At 46.5% G+C, this 25,208-nt stretch overlaps 1 protein-coding gene across 1 annotated transcript; it reads right to left on the bottom strand.

Annotated features, from left to right (window-relative positions):
- Positions 1 to 14,373: 14,373 nt before the first annotated feature.
- LOC308174842 (tumor necrosis factor ligand superfamily member 10-like) lies at positions 14,374 to 20,182 on the bottom strand (the record flags this gene model as incomplete). The annotated part of the gene is made up of 4 exons (XM_080549953.1): positions 14,374 to 14,906; positions 15,619 to 15,717; positions 17,760 to 17,982; positions 20,045 to 20,182. 4 exons carry the CDS (start codon positions 20,180 to 20,182, stop codon positions 14,374 to 14,376), a joined length of 993 nt encoding a protein of 330 aa, XP_080406079.1.
- Between the last annotated feature and the right edge of the window lie 5,026 nt (positions 20,183 to 25,208).

Genomic DNA, 25,208 nt, shown 5'->3' on the forward strand with positions numbered 1-25,208 from the left:
ACAGCTCTCCATCACTGCGACCTAGTAGGCCAAAGACATCAGAGCAGCTCACACCCAGCAGGCCCAAGGGTTCACCATACAAACCAACAGGAAGCGGTGACACAACCGACATCAGTGATGTGGCTCGGTACCTAGCACGCAGAGACCTCGTAACCTCCGGTCTCACCAAGTTCGATGATCACCCAGAAAATTACTGGGCATGGAAGTCGTCCTTCAAGAACGCCATTGACGGACTACTACTCAGTGCTAATGAAGAGATGGACCTCATGATTAAGTGGTTAGGGAGTGAATCTGCAAAGCACGTGAAACGAATAAGAGCAGTACATGTAAGTCATTCATCTCAAGGTCTATGCAAAGCTTGGGAACGCTTAGAAGAGTGCTTCGGGTCTCCAGAGGTAATTGAAAAGTCCCTCTTTGACAGGCTGGAGAACTTCCCAAAGATCAGCAATAAAGATCCTGTGAAGCTGAGAGAGCTAAGTGACCTTCTCCAAGAGTTGGAAGCAGCCATGTTCGAAGGTTACCTGCCTGGTTTGAGCTATCTGGACACTTCACGCGGCATTTTGCCCATCGTAGACAAGTTGCCCTACAACATCCAAGAGAAATGGATATCACAGGGTTCCAGATACAAAGCTGAGCGACAGGTAGTTTTTCCCCCATTCACATTCTTCTGCGAGTTCATCACCAAAGAGGCACGAGCTCGCAATGACCCAAGCTTCAGGCTATCGATGAGTAACACAGCCCAGATGAAGTCAGAGCAGCCATTCAAGAGACAAAGTAAGAGCATGGTCTCTGCACATAAAACAGATGTCTCTCACGAGAAAGACACACGAGACGGTTCAGGCCGAACAGCAGTGGACATAAAAAAACTATGCCCTCTCCATAAGAAGCCACACCCCCTAACACGCTGCAGAGGTTTCAGAAGCAAGCCCCTCGAGGAGCGCAAGGCCTTCCTCAAAGACAACGGTGTCTGCTTCAGATGTTGTTCCACAACTACTCATCTAGCCAAGAACTGCACCACAGCCATCAAGTGCATGGAATGTGAGAGTAACAGCCACACCACGGCTCTTCATCCAGGACCTCCGCCTCCAGCCCCATCTGAGGATGGCGGGGAGGGAGAAGGAGGATCAGACCAATCTGCAGTCACCTCAAATTGCACAGAAGTCTGTGGAGAGGGTCAAAGCGGCAGATCCTGCTCGAAGATTTGCCTGGTGAATATATTCCCAGAAGCACACCCAGAGAGAGCAACCAGAGCATATGTTGTGCTGGATGACCAAAGCAACAGGTCGCTTGCAAGGTCTGAATTCTTTGATATGTTCCACATCAAGGGGTCAGATTCAGCATTCACACTTCGTACATGTGCAGGTACAACTCAGATGACAGGAAGGAGAGCCACAGGCTTTGTGGTGGAATCTGTGGATGGAGCTACAACAGTGACACTACCTACACTAATAGAGTGTAACAACATTCCCACCGAAAGAGCTGAGATACCTACGCCAGAAGCAGCGTTGCATCATTCCCACCTCAAGCCCATAGCATATGGTATACCACCTTTGGATTCTAAAGCACAGATCCTTCTCTTGCTAGGCCGAGACATCCTTAGAGTTCATAAAGTGCGGGAGCAACGGAACGGTCCACATGACGCCCCCTACGCACAACGACTCGACCTGGGATGGGTCATCATAGGAGAAGTCTGCCTAGAGGCAGCCCACAAGCCTTCAGACATCCAAAGCTACCACACCAATGTGCTTGAGAACCAACGCCCTTCATTCTTCAGCCCATGTCCGAACAGGATCCAGGTGAAGGAGCAATATGTTCCGAAGCCAGCACATCAGATTGCCCCAGCGCAAGGCACCCACAGTATCCGGGAATGCAACTTAGGGAGCACCATCTTCAACACGTCCGAGGATGACAACAAGATTGGACTCTCTATTGAAGACAGACTGTTCTTAAAGGTCATGGACAAAGAAATGTATATGGATGACTGCAACAGCTGGGTGGCACCATTGCCATTCAGAACACCACGTCAGCAACTCCCTCACAGCCGAGGCCAGGCCCTCACACGACTTACCTCTCTTCAAAACACACTGGAGAAAAGGCCCGAGATGAAGAGGCACTTCATCACGTTCATGCAGAACATCTTCGACCGTGATCATGCTGAGCTGGCTCCTACATTGGAGAACGGACAAGAATGTTGGTACTTACCTATCTTCGGGGTTTATCACCCTCAGAAGCCAGGCCAGATTCGAGTCGTCTTCGATTCCAGTGCAAAATGGAAAGGCGTGTCACTGAACGATGTTCTCCTTTCTGGTCCGGACTTAAATAACAGCCTCTTAGGAGTACTGGTGCGATTCAGACGAGAACCGATCGCTGTCACTGTGGACATAGAACAAATGTTTCACAGCTTCGTTGTGAAAGAAGACCACAGGAACTTTCTCCGCTTTCTGTGGTACGAGGACAACGATCCTAGGAACGACATATGTGAGTACCGCATGAAGGTTCACGTATTCGGGAACAGTCCCTCTCCTGCGGTGGCAATCTATGGTCTCAGACGTGCTGCAGCTCATGGTGAAGAAGAATTTGGGTCTGACGCCAAACAGTTCATCGAAAGAGAGTTCTACGTTGACGACGGACTCCTGTCAAGGCCCACAGCACGTGAAGCCATCGACCTACTGAAGCGGACACAGGAGATGCTTGCTGCGTCGAACCTGCGACTTCACAAGGTTGCTTCCAACAGCCAGGAGGTTATGGAAGCATTCTCTGCTGAGGACCGAGCAAAGGGACTCAAAGACCTAAACTTGGATGTCGATCCCACTCCTATTCAACGGAGCCTTGGAGTGAGTTGGGATCTGAAGAAAGATGTCTTCACGTTTCAAGTAGCAGAATCCACAAAGCTTTTCACACGTAGGGGTGTTCTAGCTACTGTCAACGGCCTCTTCGATCCACTTGGATTCGTTGCGCCAGTTACGATACAGGGAAAGATCCTGTTACGAGAGCTCACAAACGAAGCCTCCGACTGGGACTCTCCTCTTCCTCCAGAAAGGGAAGATGAGTGGAACGCTTGGAGAAGCTCTCTTCAAGACCTCAGGCAGTTGGAGATCCCAAGAACCTATTCTGCTTCTACAATCTCAACAGCCATAAGAAAGGAGCTACACGTGTTCTCAGACGCTTCAGTGAAGGCTATTGCAGCAGTCGCCTATCTCCAAGTAATTGATGTTGAGCAAAAATGTCAAGTAAGATTTGTCCTTGGAAAAGCTAAGTTAACTCCACAGTCGGCTCACACTATCCCAAGATTGGAGTTGGGAGCTGCCGTGTTGGGTGTGGAAGTCGCTGAGCTAGTCACAAGCGAGCTAGATATAGCTCTGGATGCTGTCAAGTTCTATACAGATAGCCGAGTTGTCCTAGGATACATTAGCAACCAGACAAGAAGGTTCTATGTATATGTGAGCAACAGAGTGCAGCGTATACGGCGGTCTTCTGAACCAACCCAGTGGCACTACATCTCCACAAGCCATAACCCAGCTGACCTTGGCACACGTTCTGTGCCTGCAGCTATGCTAGGTGAGACAACCTGGCTTAGAGGACCAACGTTTCTGCTACAAGTAGAGGAACCATCATCACCTGAAGTCTTTGACCTCATCAACCCGGACTCAGACATAGAGGTGCGGGCACACATCACCAACCTGCCCAACGACAGAACACACCTTGGATCTCACAGATTCGAGCGTTTTTCCTCATGGAAGCGACTTGTGAGAGCAACAAGTTCACTCATCCACATCGTGGAATCCTGTAAGGCTACCAGCAAAGATCAGGATCAAACTTGCAGTTCATGGCATCACTGCAAGCAGCCTCGCACAGCTGAAGAACTGACAAAAGCTGAACTCATCATCATCAAATGCGTGCAAGGAGAGGCTTACAAGGACGAACTTGCGTGCATAGCAAGTGGAAAGGACATCTCAAGAAGTAGTCCTCTGAAGAAACTCAATCCCTATTGTGACGAAGAAGGCCTCCTGAGAATAGGGGGACGGCTCAGACATTCAGATCTCGCCTACAAGCAAAAACACCCTCTTGTTATTCCGGGACGGAAACACATCGCAAAGCTACTTGTGGAACACCATCACCAAAGGGTGATGCACCAAGGCCGAGTCTTTACCGAAGGCGCTGTCCGCACTGCAGGGTACTGGATCATGGGAGCAAGACGACTGATCAAAGGCATCCTTCACGACTGTGTAACCTGCAAGAAGCTCAGAGGCAGAGTGACGGAACAGATGATGGCCGACCTACCTGTTGATCGCCTGAGTACTGAACCCCCATTCACCTACGTGGGACTGGACGTCTTCGGCCCCTGGCATGTAAGCACAAGACGCACAAGAGGAGGACAGGCAAACAGTAAAAGATGGGCTGTTCTTTTCACATGTCTAAGTACGCGCGCTGTCCACATCGAATTGATTGAGTCAATGGACACATCATGCTTTATCAATGCGCTACGCAGGTTATTTAGTCTAAGAGGACCTGCCAAACAGATTAGATCAGATTGTGGAACAAATTTCACAGGCGCATGCAGAGAGCTGAACATTCTGCCGACCGACCCCAACATGCCTAGCATTCGAAAGTACCTGGGAGAAGAGGGCTGCTCATGGGTCTTCAACCCACCTCACTCATCCCACATGGGAGGCTCCTGGGAAAGGATGATAGGGATATCAAGGCGCATACTTGACTCCATGCTGCTCAAGGCTTGCCCTTCTCGCCTGACTCATGAAGTTCTCTCCACCCTGATGGCAGAGGTTACAGCCATAATCAACGCCAGACCTCTCACCCCCATCTCAATGGATCCAGACTCTCTTTTTCTTCTAACACCAGCTATGCTTCTTACGCAGAAGATGTGCACTCCACTTCCTCCTCCGGGAAATTTCAGTGATACGGACCTCCACAGACAGCAGTGGAAACAGGTTCAGCACCTTGCAAATACTTTCTGGAGCCGATGGAGACATGAATACCTCACGACACTACAGAGTCGCAGCAAGTGGCAAGAGGAACGTCCGAACCTCAAAGTAGGGGATTTGGTCCTTCTCAAAGATGCTCAAGCTAAGCGCAACGACTGGCCCTTAGGACTAGTCAGCCAGACATTCCCTGACAAGGACGGGAAGATCAGAAGAATCGAAGTGAAGATCACCAAACATGGGACGGCTAAAACGTTCTTGAGACCAATATCTGAGACAGTGCTTCTCATGTCGCCAAAGGACTGAGTATCCCTGAGTTAGTTCATAGTGGTATTTCCTCCATACCAGACGGGGAGTGTCATGGTTTCTTAGGTTTTCATTTTAGAGACATCTAGTGGACATTTTATGACATTACATTTGTTACTGCCTTTATTCAGTTTCGGTTTTGATTAGTCACATGACGAACATTAGTCACATGACGTGAGCACACTGTTCAGACGTGATAGCTCGTAGCAGCAGCTAGTTGAGAGGAAAAGCTCCGGAGAATCTCTTTGTTTACATTCTTGCCCTGGAAAAGGCTTTGCTTGTAAGTTGCCTTTTCTTTTCTTGTTTAACTACAATGTATACTGTATATGTTTATAAATGCATAGCTTATATTATTTAAGTATAACTATTTGTATTGCTATCAGGGTTTCCGTTAACCGGTAATTACCGGTCTTTGTCCGTAAAATTTATTGAAGTCCGACAAAATGAAAACTCGTCGGACATTTATGTCCGGTGAAAATAATTCCCTCTAAGCACAATTTGAATACAATTCGCTAAAGTTCACATTCTGATTCCTTCTATTTTAAAAAAGACGAATATATAGGCTATGTATTTCTTTTATTATGATATGATTTGACACCGGCATGATGATGTCTCCTAATGTGTAGGCTGCCTATGCGAAACAGCGGTTGTTTCCGGTGTGCGCTATAACTCGTGCACAATCGAGTCGAGGCAGAGAGGAGGATAGCGATGTTTCTCTCTGTGATAGTGTGATTATGCAAGCCTTTTCTGAAAGGGATGAGAACCCGATTGTTTCAGCTTCTCCCAGGGAGAAAGTGGTAGAGTTACCATCCTCCCCGAGTCCTACCATACCATCCGCTGACAGCCTATCTCTCCCGGTAACCGGCGAGCGATTGCGTGTCGCTCAAGTAGCTGATCAGTCATTAAACAAATGTTTTTTACATGCAGCTAGTGAGGAATCTGAAATAGGGGGCAACGTAGTTTATTTCCTTAACGATGGGATATTAATGCGTAAATGGTCTCCTCCTAATGCAAATGGTTGTGAGTGGAATACTGTAAAACAAGTGGTTGTGCCTGTGGGTTATAGACAACAGGTGTTATCTGTAGCACATGAGAGCCAGTGGTCAGGACATTTAGGTATAACTAAAACTTATCAGCTGATATTGAAACATTTCTTTTGGCCCGGACTGAAGGCGGATGTTGCCAAGCACTGCCGCTGTTGCCATACTTGTCAGATGGCGGGTAAGCCTAATCAATCCATTCCACCCGCACCATTGCATCCCATTCCTGCTATAGGGGAGCCATTTGAACGTGTAATAATTGATTGTGTTGGACCTTTGCCTAGGACTAAAAGTGGAAGTCAGTATTTGCTCACTACTATGTGCGCTGCTACTCGTTTTCCCGAAGCTGTTCGGTTGCGTAACATATCAGCTAAACGAAATGCGTTCCCAACCAGCGAGACCTGGTTATAGAAATGACGTTGTTTTATTGATAAAAAAAGGGTCAAACTGGAAAGAGAAAATAGAAAACTCACATTAATCCCAAACAATTTAACAAACTTCAGTTAACGTAATGTGGAGTCCGTTCATTGTTCGATGCTGTCTGTTCAGTTCCCAGAGGCGCCCGTTCAGCGCTGGACATATAGCGCGCATGCGTCAAATCATGTTATATTATTATATATTATATAGCTCGCATCTAATCGTATCGGATGAGAAATAGACATTAAATGGCATATATAGGCCGCTACACAACAGTAATCACCGCGACAAACAGCTATATTAGATTTGGAAAAATATATATATAATTTTGAAAAAAATTATTTTTATTATATTTTAATATGTCCGGAATATATCACGTTTGTCCGGTAAATCGAAATCTTCCCGGACACGATGTCCGGCGGCAATTTTTTCTAACGGAAACCCTGATTGCTATATTGATATTATATGTTGGCTACATACTGTTGATGTTGAAAGTGTAACAGTATAGTTTTGAGCATTACAGTAATTGTACTCTTATGTTTATTTACAGTTTTACAAAATAACCAAACGACCACTCATGTTTCTGAGGGTTGAGTAAAGAACTAAACTTTACTCCAGCGTCTGAGGATTCATTTGTGTGTCAGTGTGTGTTCGCTATCTGTGGAAGTTGCGCCCTGGTTACGCGCAGTGGGAACAGAATACACAGTGCTGCTGATGCCCCCTGCTGGAGAGAAAGTGAATTTCAGTCACTGTTGTGCGCAAAATACTAACGCACACTCAATGAAATCGACGTGGCTCTCAGAATATGCATGGGATGGGGGTGAGTGCACCACAGGAGAAGAAAAGCATGAAATGAACATGTGCTTGACTAAGTTTGTTGAACTTGAAGTTTGTTGAACATGAAGTTTTATGAATGCATCGTTGGTGTGACATTAGAGGCACAGTTCTGATGCAGCATGAAAACCTGTATTACAAAAGACATCTTAGGCTGGACACGCTTGTACCTGTACTGATGCAACACTGCTAGAGAGACAGGGAGACCCATCAGCTACACTCACTAATAGAGAGACAGGGAGATCCGTCAGCTACACTCACTAATAGAGAGACAATTTATTCATTGTAATTTTTATTTTCTTATGCTCCTCTTGCTGTATTTTTAAATAATGTATGTAAAGCACTTTGAATTGCCCCTGTTGTATGAAATGTGCTGTACAAATAAACTTGCCTTGCCTTGGGAAGACTGCAGTGGCTTCTCTCTCACCCAAGTCTTACCAGACAGCCCCTGAAATCAATGTACAATTGTCTATGGCTGTAGAATCTTCTGTCTTCAGGATTGGTTGAGTAGATTATAGTGTTCTGTACTTCACTACACACTGTCCTGCCCTGTTGGTGTAGTATCTACTCTAGACAGATGACCGCACATAAGGAGAGGAGAGGAAGAGGTGTATAGATGAGCCAGAGTATTGGAGGTCTGGACTATGAAGAGTCGACATACTTAGATGACAAATTATAGACAGAAACAAAGATGTAATTGATATGTTTTTTCTTATGGTTTTACTCTGCTGCAGCTGAAAATAAAAATACTAACAAATATGAAATGAGATTGCACTCATTTTATCTTGTGAAAGCCTATATGCACCTTACCGGAACCTTTTGGTAGAGCACAGTGTCTCACATGTTATATCACCAACGACCTCCTGATGACAGCAGATACTGGCTCCCCATCCCTCCTCATTCTCCTGGATTTAACAGCAGCTTTTGACACCGTGGACCACAACATCCTCCTTCACCGTCTGCACTCCACCATTGGCCTCTCTGACACCGTCCACAACTGGTTCACCTCATACCTCACTGGCAGAACTGAGCACGTCACCCTGGGAAAGGCGAAATCCCACACCCACAACGTCACCTGCGGTGTCCCCCAAGGCTCGGTGCTGGGCCCCACCCTGTTCACACTATACATGCTCTCCCTTGGCTGTGTCATCCGCAGGCATGGAATGTCATTCCATTGCTATGCGGGTTTGACACACAGCTCTACCTCAGAGTCAACCCCACCTCCTCTGCACCCCTGCCACTATCCACACTAACCACCTGCCTGGAGATTGAGGCGTGGATGAAGCTCAACTTCCTACAACTCAACAGCTCCAAGACTGAAGCCATCCTAGTCGGCACACCACACCAGGTCCGGTCATCCACCATCACCAGCATCACCTTCTCTGGCCAGAACATTCCCCTCTCCTCATCTGTTACCAACCTGGGCGTCAAAATGGACCCTCACCTCACCTACGAGACCCACATCAAACACATATCCAAGACAGCTTTTTTTCACTTAACCCTCGGGTTGTGTTCATGTTTGCCCCCCCATCCTTGGTGTTCCCGGTCTAATTAGACCGGTCTGATTAACTGCTTCATATCTCCAAAACTACATGGTCAAATTTGCTAAATTTGGTACCTGGTGAAAGCTGAGACCTGTGAGATGTTAAAAAATGAACATAGATATGACCAAATTACTGTAATGTGACTAAATACACAGTAGAAATTGAATATTTCATTTCCGTTTTTGAGAATTTCAAATAAGAAGGCCAGTTACACCCTGAAACTCTATATATCTCTGCCAAACAACACATTGGATCAGTTCTTCAACATCTCAACATATACTGTGCAAAATTTGATGAGACATAAACAATGTAGACTATGAATAACTGCAAAATAGAAAGAATAGACACTGAAAATGTATTCCAAAATGAACATTTATTGTAAAACAAATTCACAGAAACAAATTCACAGAACATCAGGACCACAAGAACGGTGGTCAGGGTCAAGGTCTCTCTGCCTGTGTGTGTGTGTGTTCACCCACAGGAGTGGCATTTTGCAATCAGGTCAGAGTGTGCCTTGCAAACGTAGGCATCACATTTGTAGCATGTAAGGCTTGTTTTATTGTCTCTAGGGGCACAGAGCTGGCATCTTTGCCTTTTCTGCCCCTGTCCTTGCTGGGGGGCAGCGGCTGGGGCTTGCTGACTCCTAACCAGACTGGCAGAGGCTGGTGTGCGGGGAAGGTGCTGGCGCCTTTGAATTAGAGGAGTAACTAATGCTTTCCCGAGCTCTGCCAGGAAGAGTCTCCTCTTGAAACTCTTCCCCCGATTCCACGCTGGGTCGATCGCCATCCATACCACATATGCGTTACACGCAGACACATCCAGGATGTTGTGGAACACTGCCACTGGCCAACGGGCTGTCATTCGCTGGCAGGTGTACGTGCCAGTAAGCTGCAATGAAAGAAAAAATAAATAAGAGGTTGGAAATAATATTGAATCTGTCGTACACAAAAATGCATTGTTTCACATGAATAAAAGTAAAATAAAATGCATGATAGATGAAAATATACATTACCTTATCAAGGCAGTCTACTCCTCCTTTGTTGCTGTTGTAGTCCAGGATGATCTGGGGCTTCCTGTCCTCTGTGGTGCTGACAGCAGCGTCTTTGTGTACCGTGCTCATCAGGATGACATTTTTATTCTTCTTGGGAACATAGGACACAAGACAGTGTGTGGCAGTGAAAGCAAATTTTGATGAGAGTATCGCTCTCCCTCTGGTTGACACTAGCGCAGGGGGAAGTTCAGGCTTGTTCTTCCTCACTGTCCCCACCATGGTGAGCTTGCGTTTCAACAGCTCCTGACCAAGCGCATATGAGGTGAAAAAGTTATCACATGTGATATTATGCCCCTTGAGACCGGCTGTCATGTCCAGCACAACACGCATGCCCTGGTTTTTTTCTGGCCTTCCATCAACAGGTTTTCCCGTGTAGACCTGCATATTCCAGGCATAGCTGCTCCTGGCATCACATGCTGCCCAGATCTTGATTCCATACTTGCCTGGTTTGCTTGGGATGTACTGCTTGAAGGGACAGCGACCTCTGAAACGGACCAGGCGCTCGTCAACTGTCACCTCAGGGCCTGGATTGTACATCAGTGGTAGGCGCTCCACCCACCTGTCCCAAACGTTCCTGATGGCAGCCAGTTTGTCATTTCGCCAGCGGGCAGGTCTTGTATCTCTGTTATCAAATCGGATAACTCTCGACAGGACATGAAACTGCTGTAATGACATAGTGGACCGGAATATAGGCCTCCCGCACTCCGCATCCCACAGACTCTTTGTAGCCTCATTGTTTGACCGATATACTCCTGCTAGAATCAACAGACCTATGTAGGCTTGAAGGTCTACCTGGTCCAGTGCTCTCCATGTGTCCCCAAACACACGCCTCCCCTCCAGGTTTGTCATGTCCAGTACAATTCCCTGAATGGACTCTGGTAAAAACAGTTGGAAGCTGGACTTGATGTCATCCACACGAGATGTAGCATACCGCGTTGGTCCTGGTGTCATCCTTATGATGTTTTCCACTCTCGCTCTGCTTGCTCTATCCTGGGAGGATGAATACCAGAGCAAGTTGCCACCCTTGGACTGGAATGTCACCTCAGGTGCCTGTTCTTCAGGTGCCTCTTCCTCAGGGGCCTCTTCCACAGGGGCTTCTTCCTCAGGGGCCTCTTCCTCGCCGTCTGTCTCATAACATTCTGGATCGAAGTCAGGATCGGTGTTGTCTTCCAATTCTGAGACATCCTCCTCTATCTCTGGTTCAACTTCAATCTCCTCTTCATCTGGTTCAAAAATTCGGTCGAGAGCCTCTCTGACAGATAATCGCTTAGACAGCCGCTTACTCATTGTGTTCACAGAGTGAATTCAGAGCAAAGCACAAATAAAGCTTTATATAGGGGGTCTGTGAGAGTTTAGTCTGGAAGGTGTGGTTCACGTGGGGGGATGGGCATATAAGCACGGGAAAGAGAAGGGTTCCCATAACAAACATCTGTTTCGTTTGATACATTTCAGTGTTTGTTATGGGAACCCTTCTCTTCCACCCCAGGTGAACCACACCTTCCAGACTAAACAATGTTTAGTCTGAACAATGTTTAGTCTGGAAGGTCAGGTTCGGATGGGCAAATAAGCACGGGAAAGACAAGGGTTCCCATAACAAACCCAAAATTTTTTTGTTTGAAATGTGTCAACCTTTATATATGAGGTATTTGAACAGGTCTGATACATCCTGGAATGTTGTAGCTTGTTACAACTTGTGTTATCCATTAATTTCCTATGGCGGTCATTTTTGACCGGGAACACCACCGATGTTACAAAGTTGAATAAAAACCTCAAAATTCAATGCCAGTGTTTAGTCAGCAATTTTATATGTGCAAATGCCTAGTGTGGAGGATATCAGAAGGCCTTGAGGCAATCAAATGTAAAACACAATATTTATGATTGATGAAAGTTGCTCTCGGTCAGATTTGACCGGGAACACAACCGGAGGGTTAAGGAACATTGCCAAACTCCGTCCTGCACTCACTCTGGCAGATGCAGAGAAGCTCATCCACGCCTTTGTCTCCTCCAGACTGGACTACTGCAACGCACTCCTCATCGGGATTCCTAGCAGAAACTTCAATACATCCAGAACAGCGCTGCTTGGATCCTGATGAGGGTGCGCAAATATGATCACATCACCCCCATCCTCAAATCACTTCACTGGCTCCCCGTCTCCCTCAGAATTTAATTCAAGGTCTCCCTCTCACCCACCAGTGCATCCATGGAACTGCCCCCCCCTACCTCAAGGAACTCCTCCATACCCCTCAGACCTCCTCACGCACCCTCCGTTCTATTGCCACCAACCTCCTCAAGACCCCCAGGACCAAGCTCCGCACCATGGGAGATCGGGCCTTCTGCTCGGCTGCTCCCAGGCTGTGGAATGCTCTCTCTGACCACCTAAGGGCACCACAGTCTGTGGATACTTTTAAACGAGGCCTTAAAACCCAACTTTTTAATACCCTTTTACTTAATAACCTTTTTTTAGCCTTTTAATTGAAAATGTTTTTTGCTTTATCTTACTGTGTTGTAGCACTCTGAGATTTTATATGTAAAGTGCGTTTATAAATAAAATGTATTATTATTATTATTATTATTATTGATTTACCTCTGAAATGACTTGAACAATTGTAATTATCTGAGCTCAGCATGTGTGTCTGTATGGTTAGAAAGGTTTGTATCCGTGGCCTGGGGTGGTCCAGCGGTCTAGCACCACGGTCTACAGTGCACACATATGCCCGTCTTGGCATGAGTTCGAATCCGGCCCATGCCCTGCTGACATTCCCTCTGTCTCTCCCTTCTTCTCCTTACTTTCCTGTCTGTCTTCACTATTATCTGTCCAATAAAATGAAAAAAATGAGTGGGACTGCCCCACTCAGAAAAAGATAATATAAAGGTTTGTATCTCTAAAAAAATGAGCTTTGTTAGTATATGTGTAAGGGTAGTGTACAACATGTGTATGATGTGCTAGAGTTGTGTACAGCATTATTGTGTCTTAAAGTGTTCCGCTGTGGGACATTAGTGTATCCTATCCTAACCCTGTTGTTGGTACTATTTTTTGCAGTGACAGAATAAATACTAACAAGGCAGTTTTTGCTGTCATTCTGTTTCACAAACAATGGATGAACACTCAGCGCATTCACTGGTCTTCCTGCAGTTAGTTCCTTCCACCACAAGGGGGCTCTGTACTTCACTTCCTCTCCATTCCACAGTGCATTTGAACAGTGAAGCATTTTCTTCTTCCTTTTTTGGCTCTATACTCTCAAAAGTTTGGATTTTAAATCAAACAATTACTATGAGGTTAGTGTACAGTTTGTCAGTTTTTTTTTATTTCAGTGTATTTGTACTTGTATTTGTATTTTCACCATTTTAAAAACAACACTTGTTGTGTACATAGTCCCCCTATTTCAGACTTGCTTGAAGGGGGTTTCCGGTTAGTCAGCTGTGTTCTGACTCATTGTTTTAGCAGACATAAGAGAGTGTTGATGTCTAGACTTGATTCTTGGTTTTGTATTTTGCCATTGAAGAAGTCTGCTGTCCGTGTCTGTCAACACGAGGTCCGCTGAGGCGTCAACAGCCGCTGGTTCGACAGAGGTGCCAGTGCGTGCCAAGGCCTGCTAGCTGCCAGCTAGCCCTCAAAGCCCTGTGCCCCGTTCTGCCTCATAAGGAGAGGAGGACCAGGGGGTGTAGAGGAGGACCAGGGGGGGGGTAAAGGAGGCTAAAAGCTACAGTTTTAAGCACCGAATAAGTAAGCACCATTGAAGCCCCAGGTGTGGCTGTGGAAAAGGCCTTGGAACGCACGGCATGATGTCCCCGCCGCCGTGGGAAGACTGCTGCTGAAAGTCAAGGAGGCCGATATGAAGCTGACCAATCAGAGAAGAGAGCTGCTCTCACCACGCATGTGTATGGCAGCAGTAGGGGACAGGAGCCCAGAGGCCCAGCTGCAGACTGAGGTCATCCTGAAGGTTAACCTATCTGAGTAGAGTAATCATACAGTTTATACTACTATATATAGTATACTATACTACATAACATACATGTGTATCTAGAGACTGTGTCATCATTACAGGCCACGCCCCTCTGTGTGTGTGTGTACCGGTGGAGGCCGGAGTCCGGCCTCACGGGACTGAATCGAACCTCTGATTTCTACCTCCGCCAGCCTCCCCCCTGTGGTAGCCTGTGTGTAGCCGCGTCCTCTCTGAGGTTCCTGTGCGAGAGGCTCGGGGGTCAGGGGGGTCGGTCGGTCACTGTCCTCCCTCAGGGGGGGGTCAGGGGTCAAATCTGAACGCTCCGAAGTAGCTGGACGAGTCCTCGGCGTGCACCCCGGTCGCCGTGGACACGGAGACGAAGACCTCGTCGCCCCCCCGCAGGTGGAACAGCCCCCCCTGGTAGACGGACAGGAGGGCGTGGTGGTCCGAGGAGTCGGGGGGCGACCAGCCCCGCGTGCCCACCCCCTTCAGCAGCTGGATGGGCTTGGCGTACGACGTCTTCTTGTACACGCAGGTGACCAGCTGGTGACTAGCGCTGGCGCTAGCTCTGTGGTGGTGTTGGTGCTGGTGCTGGCGGTGTTGGTGGTGGTGGTGGTGGGCGGGTGGTGGTAGCGCCCTCTCCTGGTCTGGGGTGGCGTAGCGGAAGTACACCTGGGCGTACAGGAAGTAGCGTCCGGGGCGCGGCACGCGGAGGCGGCCGTTGGACAGCGTCATGTTGTGGAGGTGGGCGCTGAAGCTCTGGTTGCCCCAGGAGACCACGGGGTGGCGGCAGGACTGGTGGAGGTCTTTCTGGGGGGTCGGCGAGACGGGGCCTTGGGGGAGGAGGGAGGGAGAGGGGGGTTAGAACAGTACGGGGGGAGGAGGGAGTGGGGGGGGGGGGTTAGAACAGGACTGGGGGAGGAGTCTATATATCAAAATATACAACTCCTGTTCTATTTCTGTCCTGTTCTATTTCTGTCCTGTTCTATTTCTGTCCTGTTCAGATTTCTTCAATGGCAAAATACAATACCAAAATACAAAACCCGTCTCGCCGTGGCCTTGGGGGAGGAGGGAGGGAGAGGGGGGTTAGAACAGGACTGGTGGAGGAGGAGGGGGGGGAGGGAGGGAGGGAGAGGGGAGTTAGAACAGGGCTGGGGGAGGAGAGAGGGAAGGGCAGGGTTAGAACAGGACTGAGGGAGGAAGGGAGAGGGGGGTTAGAACAGGGCTGGGGGAGGAGAGAGGGAAGGGCAGGGTTAGAACAGGACTGAGGGAGGAAGGGAGAGGGGGGTTAGAACAGGGCTGGGGGAGGAGGGAGGGAAGGGGGGGGAAAGGGGTTAGAACAGGAATGGTGGAGGAGGGAGGGAGGGAGGGAGGGAGAGGGGGGTTAGAACAGGGCTGGGGGAGGAGGGAGGGAAGGGGGGGGAAAGGGGTTAGAACAGGAATGGTGGAGGAGGGAGGGAGGGAGGGAGAGGGGGGTTAGAACAGGACCGAGGGAGGCGGGGGGGGGGGGGGGGGTTAGAAGCATACACACTGCAGTGTACACACCTTGCAGGCCGTTGTCCCGTAGTGTGAGGTGAGCAGAGGGCTTGGAGGGCTTGTGGTTTCCGACTGCTTCAGCCTTCAGCCGGGGCTGGGCCCTGGTCTCTGGTGGGGGAGGGAGGGGAGGGATGGAGGGAGGGAGGGAGGGATGGGGGGGGAGGCACACTAACAGTATTGTATTCTCCTTCTCTCATAAGCTATTAGTTATAGTGACAGATGGCGGCATGCATGACACACACACACATTATGGGATAGGACAGATGTTTTCCCAACGGGCTGGGGTCAGGTCAGGACATGATGTTGACGAACAGTATAGTATTGTACTTGACTTTGTTTAGACACAGTAGTGTTGTTGGTTTTCTAGACATACAGGAAGGGAGAATGGAGGTGAGGGTGTGACAGAGAGGGAGAGAGAGAGTGAGAGAGGGGGGGGGGAGAGTGAGAGTGAGAGAGGGAGAGAGGGAGGGGGCGAGAGAGAGAGGGAGAGGGGGAGGGAGAGAGAGGGGGGGAGTGAAAGAGAGAGAGAGAGGGGGAGGGAGAGAGAGGGGGGAGAGTGAGAGAGGAAGGGAGGGAGGGAGAGAGAGAGGGAGAGAGGGAGGGGGCGAGAGAGAGAGGGAGAGGGGGAGGGAGAGAGAGGGGGGGGGAGTGAGAGTGAGAGAGGGAGAGAGGGAGGGGGCGAGAGAGAGAGGGAGAGGGGGAGGGAGAGAGAGGGGGGGAGTGAAAGAGAGAGAGAGAGGGGGAGGGAGAGAGAGGGGGGAGAGTGAGAGAGGAAGGGAGGGAGGGAGAGAGAGAGGGAGAGAGGGAGGGGGCGAGAGAGAGAGGGAGAGGGGGAGGGAGAGAGAGGGGGGGGGAGTGAAAGAGAGAGAGAGGGGGAGGGAGAGAGAGGGGGGGAGAGTGAAAGAGAGAGAGAGAGGGGGAGGGAGAGAGAGGGGGGAGAGTGAAAGAGAGTGAGAGAGGAAGGGAGGGAGGGAGAGAGATAGATAGATTATATCTGAGGATGATGGAAGGATGATTACCTTTAAAGGTGTGTTTGGAGATTACCCTCTCAGTCACCTGAAACACACAAAAAGCCAGTCAGAGTGGTATACAGTATTCATGCTGGTTCTCCCCCCTCCTCCTCCTCCCCTCCCCTCCCCTCCCCTCCCTCCCAGAGAAGGGAAAGGGACCCAGAGTGACTCTATCTTTCCTGGCAGAAAAACCTCCAGTTACAGCTTGACTCCATTAGTAGCACAGCTCCACTCCTAAGGCTCCGCACGCTATCAGAGGCACTGCTGAGGGCTGCTGGCATGAAGGGCAGAGTTGGTATGATCCACGAGTGGGTGAGAGAACAGTTGGTATGGATGAATGGTCTTTATTGTCATTAATACAGTACAGGTACCATACAACGAAATTTAGACGGAGGGGCTCCCCTGGTGCTAGGAAAAAAATACTAAAAACAAGAGGGCCACGGGTAAAATAAAAAAAGGGAAAAGAGCTGGTTTACATAAATAAAGGCTATGTACACTATCTACTATACTATACTATACAATAAAACACTGTGCTGTACTCTATGCTATAAATATCCTAACCTTTTCCTATATCTGAACCTTATGTACACGAGGGTTGTCATATTGCACATAGTATTTGTTGCACATTCATTAAAGTGTCGCAGTTAGCAGGTTTAGAATGTTCACAGTTGTATTTCAATATTGCACTTATGTTTTACAATCTAGTAGCTGCCATCAAATTGTCTAGAATAGATTGTCCAGGGCCTAGAACCTAGGTCTTTGCTGTGTTCAGGGCCTGAATGGCCCTAGGGTAGAAGCTGAGCTTCAGTCTGTTTGTATTCTATCCACAGTGGGTTAAGAGAACAGTTGGTATGGTCCACAGTGAGTTAAGAGAACAGTTGGTATGGTCCAGACAGAGTGACCTATGAGAGGAGTTCATATCCGGAGCGATTATCTCTCTATTAACAACAACATGAAGAAGATGATGATGCCGAGGGTGAAGATGCGTCAGACAGGAAGTTGATATAAGTTGTGTATATATTTATCTGAGGTTCTGAGTCACTTGACAGGGCAACGCTCGGAATGTGTTTGTAATTCAGCCCTGATTCTCTGTTCTCTCTCTACAGCTTGGTGATGTACAGTAGGGCAGGCTAGCTGTACCTAACTTGGTGATGTAGCATGAGAGGTTAGCGGTAGCAGCTACCTTGGTGATGTAGGCTGTGATTCCCTGGGCCAGTTGGACGCAGGGTTCTCCTAACTGCTGGACCAGAGCGTCAGGGACTTCCCGGTCTGTTGCCATGGCGTCAGGGACTTCCTGGTCTGTCTCCATGGTGTTGAGGAGACTCAGACACTTCAGCTCCTCTGTTAGCTGCAAACCCTTTACCTGGCCACACACACACACACACACACACACACACACACAGTTATAACCTACATAAACTCCCTCTCCACCTCCTCAACTGTCTCTGTCTGTCCTCAACTGTCCCTGTCTCTGTCTCTGTCTTGATTGATTGATTGATTGATTGAAAACCTTTATTGTCCCCAATGGGGAAATTTTGTTGTCAAACAGCTCAGTTAGGGCAGAAAACATTCAGTACAGAAAACAGAAAAACATTCAATAAAATACATAAAACAGTGCAGGCTCAATAAGTAAAAAGTTCCAAAAGTTCCATCTCCAGGTCTCCCCCACCCTGCAGGGCCTGGTTGTAGAGTCGGAGTGCAGCTGGAATAAAGGACTGTCCAAATCTTTTTGTACTTTGACGGGGGAGAACAAATCTGTGGCTGAACTTGCTCCTCATCCCTGCCAGCTCGCAGTACATCGGGTGGGAGGGATTGGCCAGCATGGCCGCCAGTTTTTTCCCCATCCTCTGTTCTGCCACCTCCTCTAGGCTGTCCAGCCCGGTCCCCACCACAGAGCTGGCCTTCTTCACCAGTTTGTTTAGCTTCGCAGCATCCCTGGCACAGATGTTTCCACCCCAGCAGGCCACGGCGAAGAACAGAACGCTGGCAACCACCGACTGATAAAACATTTGCAGCAGCTTGTTGCAGACACCGAAAGACCTCAGCCTTCTCAGGAAAAACAGTCTGCTCTGCCCTTTCCTGAGAAGAGCCTCGGTGTTGTCAGTCCAGTCCAGTTTGTTATTAATTTGTACTCCCAGGTACCTGTAGGAGTCCACCCTCTGAGGACAGTCTGTCCTCAACTGTCTTTGTCTCAGTCTGTCCTCAACTGTCTCTGTCCCCAACTGTCTCCCTCCACCTCCTCAACTGTCTCTGTCTATGTCCTCAACTGTCCCTGTCTCCCTCCACCTCCTCAACTGTCTCTGTCTATGTCCCCAACTGTCCCTGTCTCCCTCCACATCCTGAACTGTTCCTGTCCCTCTCCAACACATTCCTGAGCTGTATAGGCTACAGGAGGGAGAGAGAGAGAGAGAGGATAACATGACCATTATAATGAGTACGCTGATCAACCCTGACAGCTTTAGTATGTGCAGCCTCTTTCACAGTACAGCTTCTGTTGTCACCTATCTAAAGACCATGCAGGAGAATCATTTCACTTTCAATCAACAAAAGTGAAATGAGTGAAAAGAGGAATATGTATGTTTATGAAAACAAAGATTAGGACAAATGCAAAACAAAGATGTATAACAGTTAAAGGAGTTAATTTATGGAATACTTTTGAAAAGGAAATGAAAATGTGTAGTACACTAAAAGGATTTAAAAAAATACTAAAAAATAAGATGATTAACAAGTATAAAACAGAGGTATAAATATAGTTTTTGTTTGGTATCTTTGAACTTTTTGTTAACATGAGTAAGTAACATTGTGTTTATAAATGTCTCTATGTCTTGATTATGCACTCATAAGGGGAAAACCACTAATGTAAAAAGGGTAGGCGCATTAACATAGTTTTCTGTTAAGATGCGTAAGTGAAATTTTGTTTATAAAAGTTTCAATGTTTTGATTATGTACTCATGGGGAAAAACCATACATGTAACAAGGGTAGGCGCAATAAGCCATGGCTTCAGCCTACACCTTTTTGGTCCTGGTGTTACGCATTGTGACTGTGTACATTTTTTATATCTGTATTATGAATTGTATAAGGGATCAAAATAAACATTCTCAATTTTTTTTAAAAAGCATTGAAAACTTCAGTACCACAGTTTAATAACATTGAGAAGACAAAGACCATTTAGCTGACTTTTGAGGCTGATGGCATGGCACAATATGACACTGCTCAGTATCAATAATAATAATAATAATAATAATAATAATAATAACAACAATAATATTAATGTTTTGTTTTTCCTCCACTATCTCCTTTTATATTCTCTCTCTCTCCCTCCCTCTTCCTCTCTCTCCCTCTTCCTCTTCCTCTCTCTCTCTATGTATTCTATATTATAAATACGTGTTATATTCTGCAGTAGTAGTCAGACTGGCCGCCTTACCTGTGCTAAGGACATGTTCAGGAAGATGAGGAGTCCCGTCGCCAGCGCCGCCTGTTGCAGCAGCATGACGGCGAACATCAGTCTGACCGGTGCTGCCTGGTTAACCCTGACGCGACTGCTGCTGCTCGGAGAAGACATGATCTATGCGCGCTCGTTTCTCCGCTGATCTGAAATGTTGTAGGCTATAATACCCATTGAACTCGTGGAAGGAGGAGGAGAGGGAAGGAGGAGAAGTGGGAAGGAGGAGGAGAGGGAAGGAGGAGAAGTGGGGGACCGGGGGGAGAGACCGAGGGAAGGAGGAGGAGGAGGAGAGGGAGACCGGGGGGCACTGGCGGACTCAGACGGGGTCAGGGCGACCGCCCCCCCTGGTGCGCCCACGGATGAAAACGTCGCGCTAAAGTGCCCTTTTGAGTGGAGACATTGAGAGGACGTGCCCTATTGGCTGCCCTTCCAATGGGAAAACATAGCAAGAAAATTAAATAACGTGTCTTAATGAGTGCTCTGTTAGTGGATACAATGTGATGCAGCTTACTAGGGCAGGCTTTCTAGGTCTAGGGGTCAGTCTAGGGCGCTTTTATTTTGAAGTTGCGAAAACGAAAACAGAAGACTATAATGTCATAATGTGCCTCTTGTTGTCTTTCAGAGAACAGCAATGCTAAACTGCAGACATGTTTGCTGTAATTATATGACTTGGCAGTAGGCAGTCATCACTCAACGGTCGTCTCATTCACAAAACAGCATGGGTTGCAATGATACTAAATACAGTGTTTCCTCCAGGATTTTTCACATTATTGGCGGAGCGGTTGTGATTTTGTTTTTGTTTGTTTTTTTGCGCGATTTTTTTTCGCGTGATGGGGTCCCATGTCGTGCAGTAGGTGCCCTTTTTTTCTTTTCGCCCCTGTCCTTCAAACAGCCTGAGTCCACCACTGCATGGGGGAGAGACCGAGGGAAGCAGGAGGAGGAGGAGAGGGAGATTGGGGGACCGGGGGAGGTTATCATGCTGTTACAACGTGGGAGGAGGCGCGCCAGAGACCCCAACCATGGTACAACAAACGACTTTATTTTATTTAAACAATTACGTTTGAGCAAAAACATTGTGAACTTTTACAACAAGATTGATTTATTGATTCCAAAAAGTCTCACAACAACTCAACTTCTTAGAATGTTTTAATGTTTTAATGCCCTAATGTCTTACACTATTCCCTGTAGTTGGCGGAGCTCTTCCGCCGTTTTTTAGGCAAGGCACGTTTATTTGTATAGCGCATGTTCATACAACAGGGGCAATTCAAAGTGCTTTACAGACACAGGCATTACAAAAGACATCAAGAGGAGGATAGTAATAATAATAAAATAAGACAAGAATAGATATATATGATATGTTAAACATTTAACAACATAATGAATGAGATAATAGATAATGGATAGATAGACGTGTTAGTGTTTAATCATAATCATTTTGGGTTTGGGCCTGATTTTTAGGGCCTGATTTATAGGGTTTGGGCCTGATTTTCAGGGCCTGATTTTTAGGGTTTGGGCCTGATTTCTTCAGGGAGTTTGTTCCAGGAGCATGCGGCAGTGACAACCCCCCCCCCCCCCCATTTTTAAAAAATAATAATATAATAATTATTAACATATAATCAAAATAATAATAATAATATTAATGTGCCGTTTCTCATGTTAGATGTGATATTATTCCTTTCTAATGATCTCCAGATATTATGGTCAGATGGGTTAAAGGATGATACAGCACCGCTCCACTTCACTTTAATAAGAACTGCCAAACTGGACTCCACAGTTTAGGCTATTAGACTCGGACTCCCCCGTGCAAAAAACAATAGTGCAAAGAACAGTCATATATAGGGCTATTGGGGCATGAGACTGTCTGAGACTGTCTGTCGTCTTGGCGTCAGCTAATGGGGAGGCCTTGCTAATAAACAATTACAGCATCAGACACAGAGATTATAGTTCCCACTCCTCCATCAATGTGATGCTAACACAGCATTACTCCAGAACATGCTGCCATGTACACCTCATTCCTACAGAGATTACGTTTAAATGGCAGAAAACATGTTTTGCTAGTGTCTTCCGAAACATTTCCAAGTATTTATCTTCTAACCACAGTTTACACTGACCTTGATTACCACCGTTGATTAGACACCAGCCTATTGTGTTGGGAGGCAGAGAAGGCAGACGTATTAAAGCCAAGCCAACCTTAGCCCGAGCCCTAACCCTAAACTCTAGAGTCTAGACTAACCCTGGTTGTGAGCTTAGAATGATAAGGTTCTATCTCCGTTTAGGGCAGTTCAGAGATATTGAGCGTCAAAGTGTTTACATTCCATGATTATGTTTTGTGAGATCGAACCTTTGTATTTTATTAATTACTAACTCGAAAATGTCAACATTTTAAAAATAACACCACACAGGCATTAATAAACACCTAATGGATCAGATTATGTAAAAAAAAACTCAATTTTCTACAAAAATGGAGATAGAACCTTATAATTCTAACGTCACATAGTCCTAACTCTAAACTTTAGACTAACACTAGTCATAAACCTAACCCTTGCCCTAACATTTACCCTAACCCAAAACCTTAGACTAACCTTAACCCTAAACTTTAGAATAACCCTAGTCCTAACCCTTGGCCTAACATTTACCGTAACGCTCATCTTAGCTCTAACCCTTGCCCTAACCTATACCCTAACCCCAAACCTTCGGCTAACTCTAAACTAATAGACTAATTAACCCTAGACTAATAGCCCTAACCCTAGACTAATAGTTCTAACCCTAGGCCTTGCCCTATAATCTTTACCATACCTGTAACTCTAGCTCTAACCCTAACCCTAACCTTTAACCTGGCCCTAAACCTAACTGTTACCCTGGCCCTAACCCTAACCCTAATCTTTACCCTGGCCCTAACCCTAACCTTTACCTAGGCCTTAACCCTAACCTATACCCTGGCCCTAGCCCTAACCCAGAGATGATGGTCAAATGTCAGAAAACATTTCCAAGTATCTTCCAAAACATTTCCAAGTGTTTATCTTCTAACCACCATTTACACCGACCTTGATTTACATTGGTTTACCCTGGATTCAAGAGTCAATATCACAGAGTGCCCCCTGCTGTTAGAAACCGCCATTACATCAATCATTCTCTTGTTGGAAGGCAGACGATGTATCGCTGCTCTCTCCAAGCCAAGCCAACCCTAACCCTAACCCTAAACTTTAGATTAACCCTAGTCCTAACCCTAAACTTTAGATTAACCCTAGTCCTAACCCTACATTTAAGAATAATCCTACTCTAACCCTTTCCCTACACTATACCCTAACCCCAAACCTTAGGCTAATCCTAATCCTAAATTCTAACCCTAAACTTTAGACTAACAGTTCTAACCCTAATCCTTGCCCTATAACCTTTATCATAACTGTAACTCTAGCTCTAACGCTAACCCTAACATTTACCCTGGCCCTAACCCTGACCCTAACCTTTACCCTAACTATAACCCTGACCCTAACCCTATCCCTACACAGAGAAACGGCGCCCAGGGCTATAGAAGTGCTGTCTTTGGCGACAAATCAAATCAAATCAGACTTTATTTATATAATATTTATTTGCCTTTCGTGCAAAAATAAATGATAATGTAAGGAAATGAGTAGTATAAGAAATGAGAGACATGGTAGAACATAGAGACCCGTGTGAGGAGTTCCTGTGTGTGTGTGTGTGTGTGTGTGTGTGTGTGTGTGTGTGTGTGTGTGCGCACGCCATGAAGGGGTGGGTTTACTCCTGGTCTCCTGTCTCTCTGTCCTCTTTCAGCAGGAGCTGATCATAAACGTTTTTATGTTTGATACTTTGGACAGCTGGTCATCCCTCTACAGACACTTCTGTTATGATCCAAGCGCTGGTTTGGACGAAGTCCATCTTTGGAGTTCACATGTCCCAGGAATACGCACTTCTGCATGTCCAGCTGGAGTCCGGTGTTGGTAAGTAATGTGATTACTAAAGGTACTAAAGGTAATGTGTAGGACACCTCATAGGTTTGCATCATGTTTATCTTTACCATAAATCACTACATCATCTAGTTCAGGATTCTTTTCAATGCACTCGGCACGGAGGCAAGGGTGTGTCTGGTATCTATCTGGTATGAGAGAATAGTAACTTTGTGCATGATAAACGTAGTAAGGTTTCTACTCTTAGAGGTAGTAATAATAATAATAATAATAACTTTATTTGTATAGCGCTTTTCCTGCAAACGTTGCAGCTCAAAGTGCTTTAATCATTATATAATCATAATTTAATTATTTAGTCATTTAAAGGCAATATTAAAAAGATGGGTTTTTAGTCTTGACTTGAACATATTTGCTGAGGTTGCATCCCTAATGTAAACTGGCAGTGCATTCCACAATTTTGGTGCATAAAATGAGAATGCAGCCTCACCAAATCTCTTCTTTTGTACATGTGGTACACAGAGAAAACCAGCGTAGCCTGTGCTGAGGCAAGGTCACACTGAGAGAATAATGTAGCCCGTCTCATTTGGCAAGGCAAGGCAAGTTTATTTGTATAGCACATTTCATACAACAGGGTCAATTCAAAGTGCTTTACATATAGCATAAAGAAATGCATAAAAATAAGGATAGTAAGAAAAAATTATAAAGAAAAGAGACATATTTGATGTGATGTTCTCTTTTTGAGAAGTGTGATGTTTTTATGTCCTGTAGTTTTATGTCCTGTAGTCAATGTTTACAACATCTGAGGCCGTAATTCTCCTGTGGATTTACCTGCTATGGGACTGTCCATTGTCCCTTTTAAAGAGAGAGAGAGAGAGAGAGAGAGAGAGAATTATTCAGTTTATTCAATTAAGTTTATACTGCAGGTACGTCCTGCAGGTGCTTCAATGTTGACAGGATACAGTGTATTTTTATTGACGGAATTACTGTTTCCCGTGTATAAAACAGGTCAACTCAGGCACGATGACTTCTCTCACTTATTTGAAAGCAATCAATGATTGATTTAGTCAAATAAAGTAGCCTGTGTGAGCTCCGAAATTAGGGGCATTAAAATAGATCATCCTGCAGTGCACGCAAACAACAGGTGTCTATCCCCCTCCATCTCACAGTGTAACTACATTATATTACTACATACCTACATAACTACATTATATAACTAC

The sequence above is a fragment of the Nansenia antarctica genome (assembly GCF_963989245.1).
Source record: "Nansenia antarctica genome assembly, chromosome: 20".
Lineage (NCBI taxonomy): Eukaryota > Metazoa > Chordata > Actinopteri > Argentiniformes > Microstomatidae > Nansenia > Nansenia antarctica.